A 12,500-nucleotide genomic window follows, 5' to 3' on the forward strand; every position below is an offset into this window, starting at 1 on the left:
CCTACATTTTACAGTGTCATATGGTAGGCAAAAGAACATAACTCCACGAACTTATATAAAAGTGATGACGCCATAGTTTCTCAACAGACTGTATCATGTCTTTTGTTACTCTCCTGCAAAATCCATCAATAAAAGTATTTGCTCAATAAGATTTATGGAGATTATTCAATATGGTGGTGACTGTCATTTGTACTGTCAGATCCAGCATCAGCCCCTGTCACCCCGACAGCCATCACTCCCATCGACAAGGTGTGCACCCTGTTTAGCAGAATCTTCTACCTGGGTGCGTCCACGGTGAATGCCCCCAAGAGTGAAGTGGAAGTCACACGCAACATGACCATCCTGAAGGAGCAGGAATCAGAGAACGCCATGGAGATCGTCCTCTCCGTCCCCCGCACCGCCGAGGGATCCGTCAGGTAGGAGGGTTTTGATGCTGATTTTTAATGTCTCTCAAGACTGGCAAATTCTCTGAATTGATGAGGTCGTGATAAATCCAGAGCCCTGTTGAATGTAAAGAAGCAATCAAACATAGATCGGATGATATAATGCCGACATAGATCCTTGTCATTTGATTGGTTGTTTGACATTGATCATTTTGCCCATTTCGCTATGATGTCATCATCCGTGCAATTGTGGCTCCATTTACCGTGCAATCTTGGATCCATACGATTTGCTCTGTTGCACGCGCGCCGAGAGCCTGACACACTAGGCATGTAAGACGCTTGCGTTTGCAGTGTGTGTATGCGACAGCGCGTTAGCGTAAAGCGTTCAGCGAGCACTCTCTCGATCTCAGATCCTCTCTTGTTTCTAAATTAATAAAACATCAAATGACAAGGATCTATTTTAGGCATTATATAAAACAAATAATAAATGTTTTTCATTCATGCAATGGACAGAATATTTCATTCAGTGAAAGATGAAATCTTTGATCCATTCAACTCGGCTGCACCTCGTTGAATGGATCATTTCATCTTTCACCTTATGAAATATTCTGTCCATTACACTCATAAACATTCATTATTTGTATAATATCAAATACAAGTCAGGTATCAGCCAATCAGAATTGAGTATTCAGAGACTTATGTTTCATTTTGTGACTAATGTTTAATCTCAACTTTTATGCAACAGGGCCCAAATCCATTTTGTATAATGAATTCTCATTTGGTTTCTGCAGCAAGGCTCAAAATGAATCATTTTATCTGGCCCGCGAAGCCTGGCATTGCAAAATCGTCACTTTTTTATGTATTCATCACCGACCTTCACATTTTCTTCAGATTACTCGAAGTGGATGGCAAGTCGGAGATCGCACACTACCGCATCACTCGCATCCTGTTCTGTTGCCGTGGACACGCCAACACGACTGAGAGTGACTGCTTTGCATTCACGTGTAGCCATGGCAGTAAGGACAGTCAGCTGTTCCAGTGTCATGTCTTCCGATGTGAAGTCATAGAAGCCGTGAGTATTGGGCCTCCACGGCCTTGGACGCCTAGTATGTGCTTGATTAGGCTTTGGTGGGGATGCAGCCATGTTGGAATTCAATATGTGTCAGCTGAGTATAAGGCGTGTGCTGCTGAATTCACATAGAGGCACCCAACTGTGGGGATTACCTGTACCCTTACTCAAGCCCTTGGTGGGCCATACAGGAGTGGATTAATAAGAATTAGAAGTTTGTTCATACTTTGTCACATAGTAATGATTTGACACATAAAGATACTCACTTAAATCTCTATGCAGTTTACTAAAACCTACCATTTTCCAAAGGTTATCCTTATGTTAAAACGGAAGAGCAATCCAAGATGTGAGAGGTTAAGCAGTATAAGACACCATTATTTCAATGTCTTTAGTCGTAGTTATGAAAAGGTTAGTTGCAGTTGACTTAATGTGTGTGTGTGTGTGTGTGTGTGTGTGTGTACTTTCCAGGTTCGCATTATTATAGACAATGATGGAAAAGTATGATTTTGCTTTTATCAATATTATTTTCAGACAGAATGTCAAGACTCTTACCAGAGTATGAAGCCCTCCTTTTCATGCAAGACTTGTTATAGTGTAGAGTGATCTGGTTCCACAATAATCAAGTTTTGTGTAATGACTGTTGTGACTTCATTACCGCTGATAATTATGGTTTTACAATCGAAATGTTAGGTACTTTCCAGTGTTCAGCTTTAACAATTATGAGTTGATGTTGTGAATTTATTCTTGTTTCAAATCATTAGAGGCAGTAGTACTTGGTTTATGATGTTCCAGCTTATATGATGATGGTGATGACGATGAATTAAATGATGCTGTTGTTGCTAATTGTTATTATCATAAGTAGAATTGTTTTACCATTACAGAGAACATCTTTTGAATGATGTCATGCAATTGCAAAATGAACAATAAATATGACAATAAAAAGGGGTGTACATTTGATTTTGACTGTGTGTTTTGATATCAATATATCAGTGTTTGATATTGTCACATATATTTTCCACCTTAAGGTACAACGAATCTTGACCTGCTTTGGGCAGGCCTTCCACCGAGTCCCCAAGAGTCCAGGAGTGGTTGACAGTGTCCCTGGTCTGCCCATGTCGCCACGGGAACGCATCCTCCATCTGGACATCCCTGTTCTAGTAGACATCAGGGAGGATGACAGCGGGAAAGGGAACTTCTCACCAGTCCCGCGGGACAAGCGCTGCTTTAAGCTGCGACAGGGTGTTCAGAAGGAGATTGGAATCACAGTACAGCAAGGGCATCATAAAATGCTCATCATAGAAAGGTATTTTGTCTCTCATCACATTGAGAAAACTTCTCTCTTTGTCCACCAAATGTGTACCAAATATGCTGTGTAGATGACAGTTTGCATCAGAACTTTTGCATTGCGCTTTTTCCTCCAGCTGTGGTTTTGAAAAATGTTGATGTTCCATGAAATTAGCAGGGCTAATACAAATGCTGAAAGTGTGTCCAGAAGCGGATCTAGAAGGGGGGTTGGGGGGGTTGCAACCCCCCCCCCCCCCCCCAAAAAAAAAAAAAAAAAAAAAAAAATCCGGGGACCATTTTTTTAAAAATCTTATCTTTTTTTTTAAACTTGTAATTTTTAATTTGGCAATGACCTCTATACCAAAAATAGTGGTGTTTTAGATGCAAGAATATGCCATTTTCACACACAGATTTTCAAAAATTCTCCCTATTGTGGGAGGGGGGACACCCCCCTCCCACACCCTCCCCCCCCCCCCTCGCTCGCTCCGCTCGCTCAGGCTCGGTCGCTACTACGCTCCCTCGCATACCGCCCCAAACTCCCCCCTTCATAAAAAGCTAGATCCGCCCCTGGTGTCACTCACTGTTGTCATTGAAAGGATAGAAAATAGCCAGTGTGCCCATGATGAAACTAAGTTAGATCATAATTTCTTATTTCTAGTGCATTTCTACGAATCACCCTGGAAACTAACTGTGTGATTTGCCTGTAAAACTAGAGACAGAGCAGTCATATAGATTTGTAAGAACTCAGACAATTTAAAACTTTATGGCATTGGGTTTAATCCCAGCCACAGAAAGGGCTAGTTATTGCATGATATGTAGTCCAGTCCACACATCAGTCTAGTAGGGGCCTAGTAAGACCTGCAAGTCCAGTACATAATGTAGTATTTGATGACTGGATGAGTACTTTAAAAGGAGCATTTCAAGCAAAACTTCTCAGGAATTGGAAGGCATTAATATGCCATTGCTTACTTTCGCACACGTCATTACTGAACGTTTGTAACATTTTGTCACGTTTTAATGTGTTTTACTATTCTAACAAAATAAATAATGGTTTTAGAAATTCTCACTTAAGTAGTGGATACTTTCATCTTGAGAACTTAGCACTTTATATCATATCCGTACATAATAGTCAGTTTATGTTTGTATGTGCAGGGGCAACTGTGCTAACTTGTACTTCAGGCAATGAAACACTAGATCAAGACCATGCAACAAGATTGTTCCGAATGTTTGCTTGCAAGATATGTATGTATTATACAGATTTTACAGTCATCCATCTTCTATTTTCCTTTCTTTCAGATGTTTTGGTGTCCTGATTTGTCCTGGAAGAGAAGTCCCTGATAGAGAAATGTATTTACTGGATGCTGTGAGTACATGCTTAGAATGTTTCTCTGAACTCAGATTACAGACTCTTTTATTCAATCTTTTGGCTTGACATTATCAATTCTTTCCCAGGATCATATTAAGCATACATACATATAGTAATGTCTATAAATGCAATGTAGAAAACAAAGGTCTGTTTATATCAAACTGTGATAATCATATGATTAGCCCATTTTTGTGTACGATGGAATATCTCAGTCACTTTAAACTGATGTGATGCTCAGGGATTTTTTGGAAATTGATGTGAATTTTGCTTGATAACATTATCTAGAGAATGCAGGAATTACCTCAATTCCCATGTTATTCCTGTAACATATTTAGTCAGTTCTTATGGAAACAAATTTGATTGCTGGGGGAACTTTTCTTTACTTCTGAAGGATATATTTTCAAAGAAATTAATGAATATGCTATTCCATATTATAGACTGTGATGCATCTGAATATTTTGAATGTAAGAACCATTGTCAAAAAATGATTTTACGTACAAGTATTTAGAAAGTCTATTTATCTGGATGATGATTAAGCCTGCATGTATATTTTCACAGATGTATATTGATGCTTTTGCTTGAAAGTAGACCATGGTGTCTGTAGGTGGATGGAATTGCACTGTAGCTGTTAACTTAAATGACTTTGATGAAATAATATGCAAGTGAGGAAGTTTACACACGAAGTCATATTTCTTTACCAGGATGTGCATAAGTAATGAGTACCATTTAGAGCAATGTCAAAGTGATACTAATTCTAAAAGTGAAAGTAATACTGATTCTAATAGTAAAGGTTTCAAGCATTACAGCATAAATTTCAACAGTGAGATTTAGAGATTCCGTAGAAATGGAAATTGTTGCTCAAACGATAGCTTGTAACCTGCTTAACCTGGTAGCTTGTAACTCTCTGCATTGTCCTGTCATGCTGCTATATAACAATCTCGTCTTTCATTTCCTCAAGTAACATTATAGTATGCAGTGCTCTGTCTCAGTACCCCCTTTTGGCCCTAAAATGCAATCCATATATCTGTTACTAGTCCTTTCTGTAGTTTTCTCATCAAGGAGGACAAGTGCCCCTATGCCATGAATTGTTTGTTTGGTTCACACCAAGTTATGATGACTGTCTGTACTACCAGAACCGATGTTGTTGTTTTCTGCCAATTATTGAATGCATGTCTATCTTCTGTGGCATTCTTGACTTGTGGGAAATTTATCTCTTTACATCCTGTAGTCATCATAACCTGTTTGCAGTGTCTGTTTTTTGTATACTCATCCATCAGTATTTAGTATCTGGTATTAAACACATCAGAGGAGAGATTCATAATGTGAATATAAATTAATATTGCAATGAGGAAAATGTATACTTAATGGCCATGAGAGAAAATATCACTTCAAAGTCAACATCCGTTGTTGATGTGGCTAATCCTAAATACAGAAAATAATTTTAGAGCAGATGACGGAGATGTTTAGAAGGTCCAGTATAGAGCCAACAGTCGTAGCTGTATGGTCAATTCTTAATTATATGCCTAAGTGCTGTGAATAGCTACTTCTTGCCACCTGCTGTGTGTCCTTGTTCTCCAAGTATTACCAAAGGTATTAGCCATTATTTTTAAGCATTAGCGGTGGTGTCAAAGCCAGTACGTAATATGTAGTATTCGGTTATTTACAGAGAATTTCATAGCAACAGCAGTTTATTTACATGTATATGGTGTATACACATGTATACAAGGAGCTTCATGATGTATTCATGTTGCGGCACTTTTTTTTAATAAGACCATCCTACAATGTTTCTAGTGCTGGAATTACTATGAAAAGGTTTTTTTTTTTTTTTTTTTTTTTTTTTAAAGAGAGAGAAAAAAGAGCAAGACATTCCCAATTACCTTTCCTGGATTTCAGTTCTGTATTCCTGATGGTAGAATTAGTTTCTGTTATTATACCCTGCTATACGTTGTATGTGTTAATTACTCATTACCCTACCCTGAGAATGTGTCTGTCTGTCAAAAATGAAAGATATGTTTCTTGGGTCATTAGCGATTCAGTCTTTATCTGACTCTGCTTTTCTCTCACATGTATCACATGCATTGTCATTGCACGATGAAATTCCTTCATTGCAAGGGTATGAAGGTGCGTATTGGACTCTGCTATATCTGTATTTAGATATAATCAGTCAGATTGCAATATGAGCTAAAAAGTTTAGTCCTGTCTCGAGGTAGAACATACTCCAACTGTACACACAAAATATAGCTGGCCTAGACGTAGTGTTCTGTAGATATTGTGATTGAGGAAACTGTCAATGAACTCTGCTTCATCAGATCATCTCAGTTTAGCATCTAGGCACAGTAGCCACTGTACAAGTCATACCAATACCTGTGTAATTTCTATGTTAAAGGAATGCTACAGTAGCTGCCTTCAGATTACAAGAGATCTCCATATTGAGCTGATAAAGCTGCATGTAACAATTCCATTCAACAGAACCTCCAGACGAACAGCAAACACTTAATGAGAATAAAAATAAAACAAATAGAATTAATTAAAGATCAAAATTAGTGGCTTATATCCTATTCGTTAGAATGTAATTATCCCTTTTATTTTTCTACAAGCATTTCATATTCACTGAATTTTGTGATCGATAAACATTTGTTCAAGTAAGTTTACTAGTAAAAACATTGAAATGTTCATGGAACTGCAAAAATGTTGTTTTGCTTTATGTACATGCTTGGGTTTTATCAAGTGAACGCGAAAGCCAAGGCTTAGGAGTATGTCAAAAAGATTTAGTGAGATATACAAGTAACCGTAGTTTGCTACTGGATTTTTTTCTATGATGTGAGGTTCATATAGTTGCCAGGAAAACTAAACAAAAACACTAGGACTCATTCCAGATTCCAGTTTACCGTAACACAGAATATAATGCTCTCTGGAAATTAAGCCACTTGTGCTGAACGCTGTGTGTAGTGATGTTGCCATGGTGCAGTAATTTTATACTGTAATTAGATGACAGAATATGCCAAGACAGGGACTGTCTCTTCTTCCTCAATAGAAATCTCACACCTGTCAATAAAATCAAATTGATGGACATAATATGTTTGACAGGTGACAAGAGATTGGAATCATGAACCTTGATGTGACCCTTTAATGCCAGCATACATTTTATGATGCTTGCTGGTAGTGATCCTATTCAAGAAGTCTTTCTGACAGAGAGCAACAGAAACATGATTGTAGAATTACCCGGTCAGTTTTAAAACAATATGAGCCAGGAATGTAGTTGACTAAATAGTCCAAGTGAACATAACGTCAAAGGTATAAACAATTTCTGTCTCCTCAATTTGAAGCACAATAAGTCCTGTATTTTATTTGGACTTTGGTGATATAGATTAATTCATCAGTGTGATGTTTGAATTGTAAATTTGACCAAATTAGAAACATTTTTACTTGTTATTTTCAGAGATAGTATTCACTTCCTGTTGATCAATGTCATGTTGAATTAAGTACACTCAAGACATTCTGTGAGAGTGGTGGGTGCATTGACTGCAAAATAGATTTTTAGCAAAAATTTTTACCTCACGGCTTTCCATTCTTGTACATATTTGGTTGCAGGTAAACATGGAGAAGAACTATGACTGTCGGAATTACACAGTGGTGTGTCGGTGGGAACCAAACCTCCCAGAGCTAGAGGTGTTGAACACGGAATCTCCTCCTGGCTTGGGTGAGAATAAAACTTTGCTATTGTGATGCTTGTTTACAATGATGACAATAATGACAATGAAAGTGATGATGATGACGATGATGATAAGGATTAAATGTTGCGATGATGATGGGAATGATGATAACATTGATGATGATGATGATGATGATGATGATGATGATGATGATGATGATGATAATAATGATGATGATGATGATGATGATGATGATGATGATGGTGGTGATGATGATGTGGTGATAATGATGATGGTGATGATGAAATGATGTGGTGTAATGTGATGATGATCATGATGAGGATTATGATGAAGTGATGTTGATGATGATGTAGAGGAAGGAAGAGAGGTGATGAAGTTGACAGTGGCTCTAACATGATGTTACTGTTCAAGATTTGACCATGATGGCAATAATGATGTAACTTCTGAGTTCAAAACGAAGTCTGTTTTTCATACACAAGTTAATTTCATAAAGATTTAGTACATGTAGTTATAGAACTTGCTCATATTCAGTTTGGTTTAATGACGATTTTTCTAAGGATGATATATAAACATTTTTTTGTTTGTTTTGGTAGACCCTGGCTTTCCGGAAATGAATTTGCTTGAAAGACAAGGAGATAGTAAATAATTCTTAAATTCTTTGATGCTAATGAAATTCTAATGGAGCTGATGACTGCCTAAAGACCTGTCACGGCCACGTAGGCCTACATTACTCACTCTCTTGTCAGTTTCATTACCAGAAAGGTACCTACTTCTGTTATTGATGCCAATTTTGAGAGGGACAGTGATTTAGGCGTCTTAATAAGAAGGACACTCTCGTTCCCCCATTAGTGTTGTGACCATGTGTTAAGTGAATGATTACTCTGCGGTCTCTAGGGACCGCTATAGGCTGCATGGCAGAGACTCGCGAATCCTCTAGTGGTACCAAGTATACACCGCCGAGTCTCGTAAGATGACATATGAGCTGCAGGGAGACTCATATACTATTTGGGCACGCTCACTCACGCCCACGCACGCATACACACGACAGAACACACGCACACACACATATTACCTAGGTTACCTACATAGTGACGCGTAATATTATGTGTATATGCATCTACTCTCGTACTAGTAACTCTTTAAGCTCTCTTTGATGGTCCATCTTTACTTTCCTTTTGTTTCTTTGTTTGTTCGTTCGTTCTTTATTGAAAATCCTCTACTTCATATAAACATACACACACAAAAACAGTATTTCATTATTACCAACTTGTCATAAAGTCACAGGGGCGGATCCAGGAATTTCGTAAAGAGGGGGCGTGTTTACAAAAATAAAGGGGGGGGGCGCACGCACCCCTCCCCCATTTTTTCTTTTATTTCTTTTGTTTCAACAAAAATAAAGGGGGGGGGGGGCGTGCGCCGGTTGTGGTCCTCCCTGGATCCGCCCCTGTAGTCATATCTAATGTAAGACAACTTTTTAAAAATACGAGGCTTACGTAATTCATCTTTCTTTGTTGTGAGTATACTGTATACGTCAAACCGACATCGCTTGAGGAAAATGTCCACTCTGCAAACACACACAGTATTCTAAATTATTCCATATCTGACTTGCCTCTTATTTCTTTCCCAGCCCCTGCTTGTTAAAAGACAATAATTCGTACTAGCGGATGATCCAAACATCAGTCAGTTTCATGTTAATTGTAAGCAATGGGTTTGATGCGAATGGATGTCAGCCCCTTATGTGATATTTATCAGGCTCGTTACAATGATGCACTTGTCCTGTGTTTGACAGATATGCCACGAGCAATACAGTGAAAATCCTTGAATAAACATTCTGGAACGATGACATATTGGAAATTTTGTGAATATTACTTTGCCCATACGAAGTTTTTCCTTTCGGGGGAAGTGCGACAGTATTACGAAACTTTAATTATCTGCGAGTGGCGCGATGTTCCCATGTGATCAGATCGCACTTATAGGACCCTGGAAATTCAGGATTACAACGCTTTCTGCAGAAATGTAATCGCTATTTTCTCCTTCTTCTTCTTTTCGAACGTGTTCAATAAAATTTTGGAAGAAATTCATGAAGGATAATGACACAATTTTTCCCAAACCTGTCCGAATATTCAACACATTTTAATGAAAAAGACCCAAAATGACGATTGATTGTATAAAGTCAAGCAATATACAGCGGCAGAGGATCAGTAATCAAACAATACAACGGATACAGCAATCATGGGGAACGGGGCAATGCAGTTGCACTATCGCACCCTCTCTGAAGAAGATGACCCTTGTTGAGAACGAAGCAGTGAGAGCGTCATTAGGATATTAATCTTTCTGATAAATTGTCGTCAAATACATTTGTCCCTATGTTTGCTCTGTCAATTCTCTAACTTTATGTGATTTCCATGTATCGACAAGCCGACTTTAGAATGACATCTTCTGAGAGTGAACTGCTGTGCATAGGCGGCAGGTGCCAGATCATTCGTTTGATTTGTTTCTTGAAAACTCAGAAGGCTGGGTGGAAAATAAAAGTTTCTTTAATCTATTCTTGAAATCATGAAGAGTCTTGGTATCACACATTATCAGATCATCAGATCAGGAATAATGAATAGGACTATAGTAAATTTCGTCGTGACTGAAAAAGAAGGAAGCATCCATGTTCTCCAATGGGTAACATTCAAGTCATTTTAAAGGATTTAAATGCAAACAATTAACTTGACTTCTCTGGATTTAAAGCAATGAAGTGTACAGAGCATGTAGTTCCATGCCACAAGGCCCTACGTCTATTCTGATTGACAAAGGATGTTGATGTCACATGTTCACATTGTCGTGTCTCAGTTTTGTCAGATTTTGCTCAACGTTCAATGGTCCGTCCTTTAAATTTTGCCACACCCGTTCAAAACAACCCTTTTTCTGTCCGTTGATTTACTTCTTACATCAATATCGATTACTCTCATTGACGTCTTGTGCTCTTTGGGACGACCCAATTGAGGAACGAGACAGCTCTTTTTGTTTCGCCTTTTGATCCAGTCATATCTCATTTCTTCGATCCCTTCTAGGGACGCCATTTCACATGTTGGCCGATCGCCAGGGAGTAACAAAAGTCATCTTCGAAATGGGGAGTCGAAGTGGAGTCAAGCTCAGCCTTCCGCAAAGCTGCCTGGTTCCAGACCACATTAATGACGACTCCTGATGTCTTTCATAGGGACACGTGGCGATTGTTCTTTGAGTCGGCATCCAACTCTTAATTTCCAGTACATGTACTACCGTAGTCTAGTATAGGGTGCACGTCACGAACTCGACACCCAAGAGTCGTACAGTCCACGAGTTATCAGCTCACGAGTCATACATCCCACGACCTAGACACTAAACAACCAAGACACACGAGCTATACGGTCCAAGAAAGTATCAGTGGCAGATCTATTGCAGGGGGGGGGGGGGAGGAGGGGGAGGGGTTTCCCCCTATGTGATGCATATAGAAAAACGCCATCGTGTGTCCAGACCAACACAGTATGTTCCTAGCACTCTGTCTCGGGCTCAGCCTCAGACACCTGCATAAAAAATAGTGATGTATACACATGTGTATTAAACTGTTACTTAATTTAAAAAGACGTTATCATGCACTGCTTTCTGTGATCTCCATTATGTTGGCGGATGCCAGGAAAACATCACTTACGGGAGTTCAAAATAGCAACAACAACAACAACAAAAAACACATAAATAAAAATCGTGAGCGGGGACACCCCCTCTCGGACTCTCATCCCCACTCGCCTCTAAGCGAATCGGACTTCGCAGCTTCGGGGCTCGTGGACGATGCTCCACATTCCACATCGTCATTGGATCAACCTCCACACCCCCCCCCCCCTATTAGCAAATACATTGTAGCTAGATCTGTCCCTGGCTAACGAGCCAACGAGCTCGACGTTACATCAAGGGGCTTAATTTACGTAGTGTCGAGCTCATGGACCCTTTTTGCTTATACAGTGTCGAGATCATGGGACATATTATTTGTCTAAAAAGTGTCTAGTTCCTGGCCCGTTTCACTTGGTGTCTAGCTCCCTACTTGGTTTCTAGCTCGTGAGCTGTTTGACTCGTGAGTGTCTGACTCATGGGCCTCCTCCCCCCCCCCCTCCACCCATGTCTAACTCGTGGGATGACCCGTCTAGTAGACGGCTCACCACATATTTGCAGTGACGCCCATTTCATGCACAAACTCTGTCGCTTGTATATGCTGCTGTAAGAGCAGTATGAGAGTTATAAATGGGTGTTAGACACTGAAGACATCTTTTGCAGTAGCTACAAACTTCCAACCAGTCACGATCTGAAGACGGCGAATGACTTCACGTGGCCACAAGAAGTGAAGAGTATTAAATGATAATGATAAGGCCTTATTGATCGAGGGTAGCTCTTCAGTGTTGCCACTGCTCTACCAGAGGTTCCTGCCATTATTATTACCCTATAGCGTTGCCAGAGAATACCCATTTATACACCTGGGTCGAAAGGGACATAGTGGGTAAAAACATTTTGTCCCAGGACGTAAGCACTGCATGGGAATCGAACTCGGGTCCTCCGATTTGGAGTTAGGAGTCTAATCTACTATGTCTCAGCGCCCCCACTAAATGGATTTCTTTTTCAGTATTTGAGTATGAGAAGCTTGTCAGTTGCACAAGATGTAAACATGTAATTTTTATGTGTAGCATTGTAATGCCTCTGATTTGAAAAGG

At 39.5% G+C, this 12,500-nt stretch overlaps 1 protein-coding gene across 1 annotated transcript; it reads left to right on the top strand.

Annotated features, from left to right (window-relative positions):
• Positions 1–199: 199 nt before the first annotated feature.
• Positions 200–10,969, top strand: LOC139715218 (rab GTPase-activating protein 1-like; the record flags this gene model as incomplete). The annotated part of the gene is made up of 6 exons (XM_071626807.1): positions 200–416; positions 1,275–1,455; positions 2,478–2,755; positions 4,033–4,099; positions 7,694–7,802; positions 10,836–10,969. Coding segments are annotated over 6 exons (986 nt in total), but the record flags the coding sequence as incomplete, so codon positions are not given.
• Positions 10,970–12,500: the final 1,531 nt, after the last annotated feature.

Source organism: Diadema antillarum, unplaced genomic scaffold (assembly GCF_040938485.1).
Source record: "Diadema antillarum isolate AM-2024a unplaced genomic scaffold, OU_Dant_1.0 seq00003147_RagTag, whole genome shotgun sequence".
Lineage (NCBI taxonomy): Eukaryota > Metazoa > Echinodermata > Echinoidea > Diadematoida > Diadematidae > Diadema > Diadema antillarum.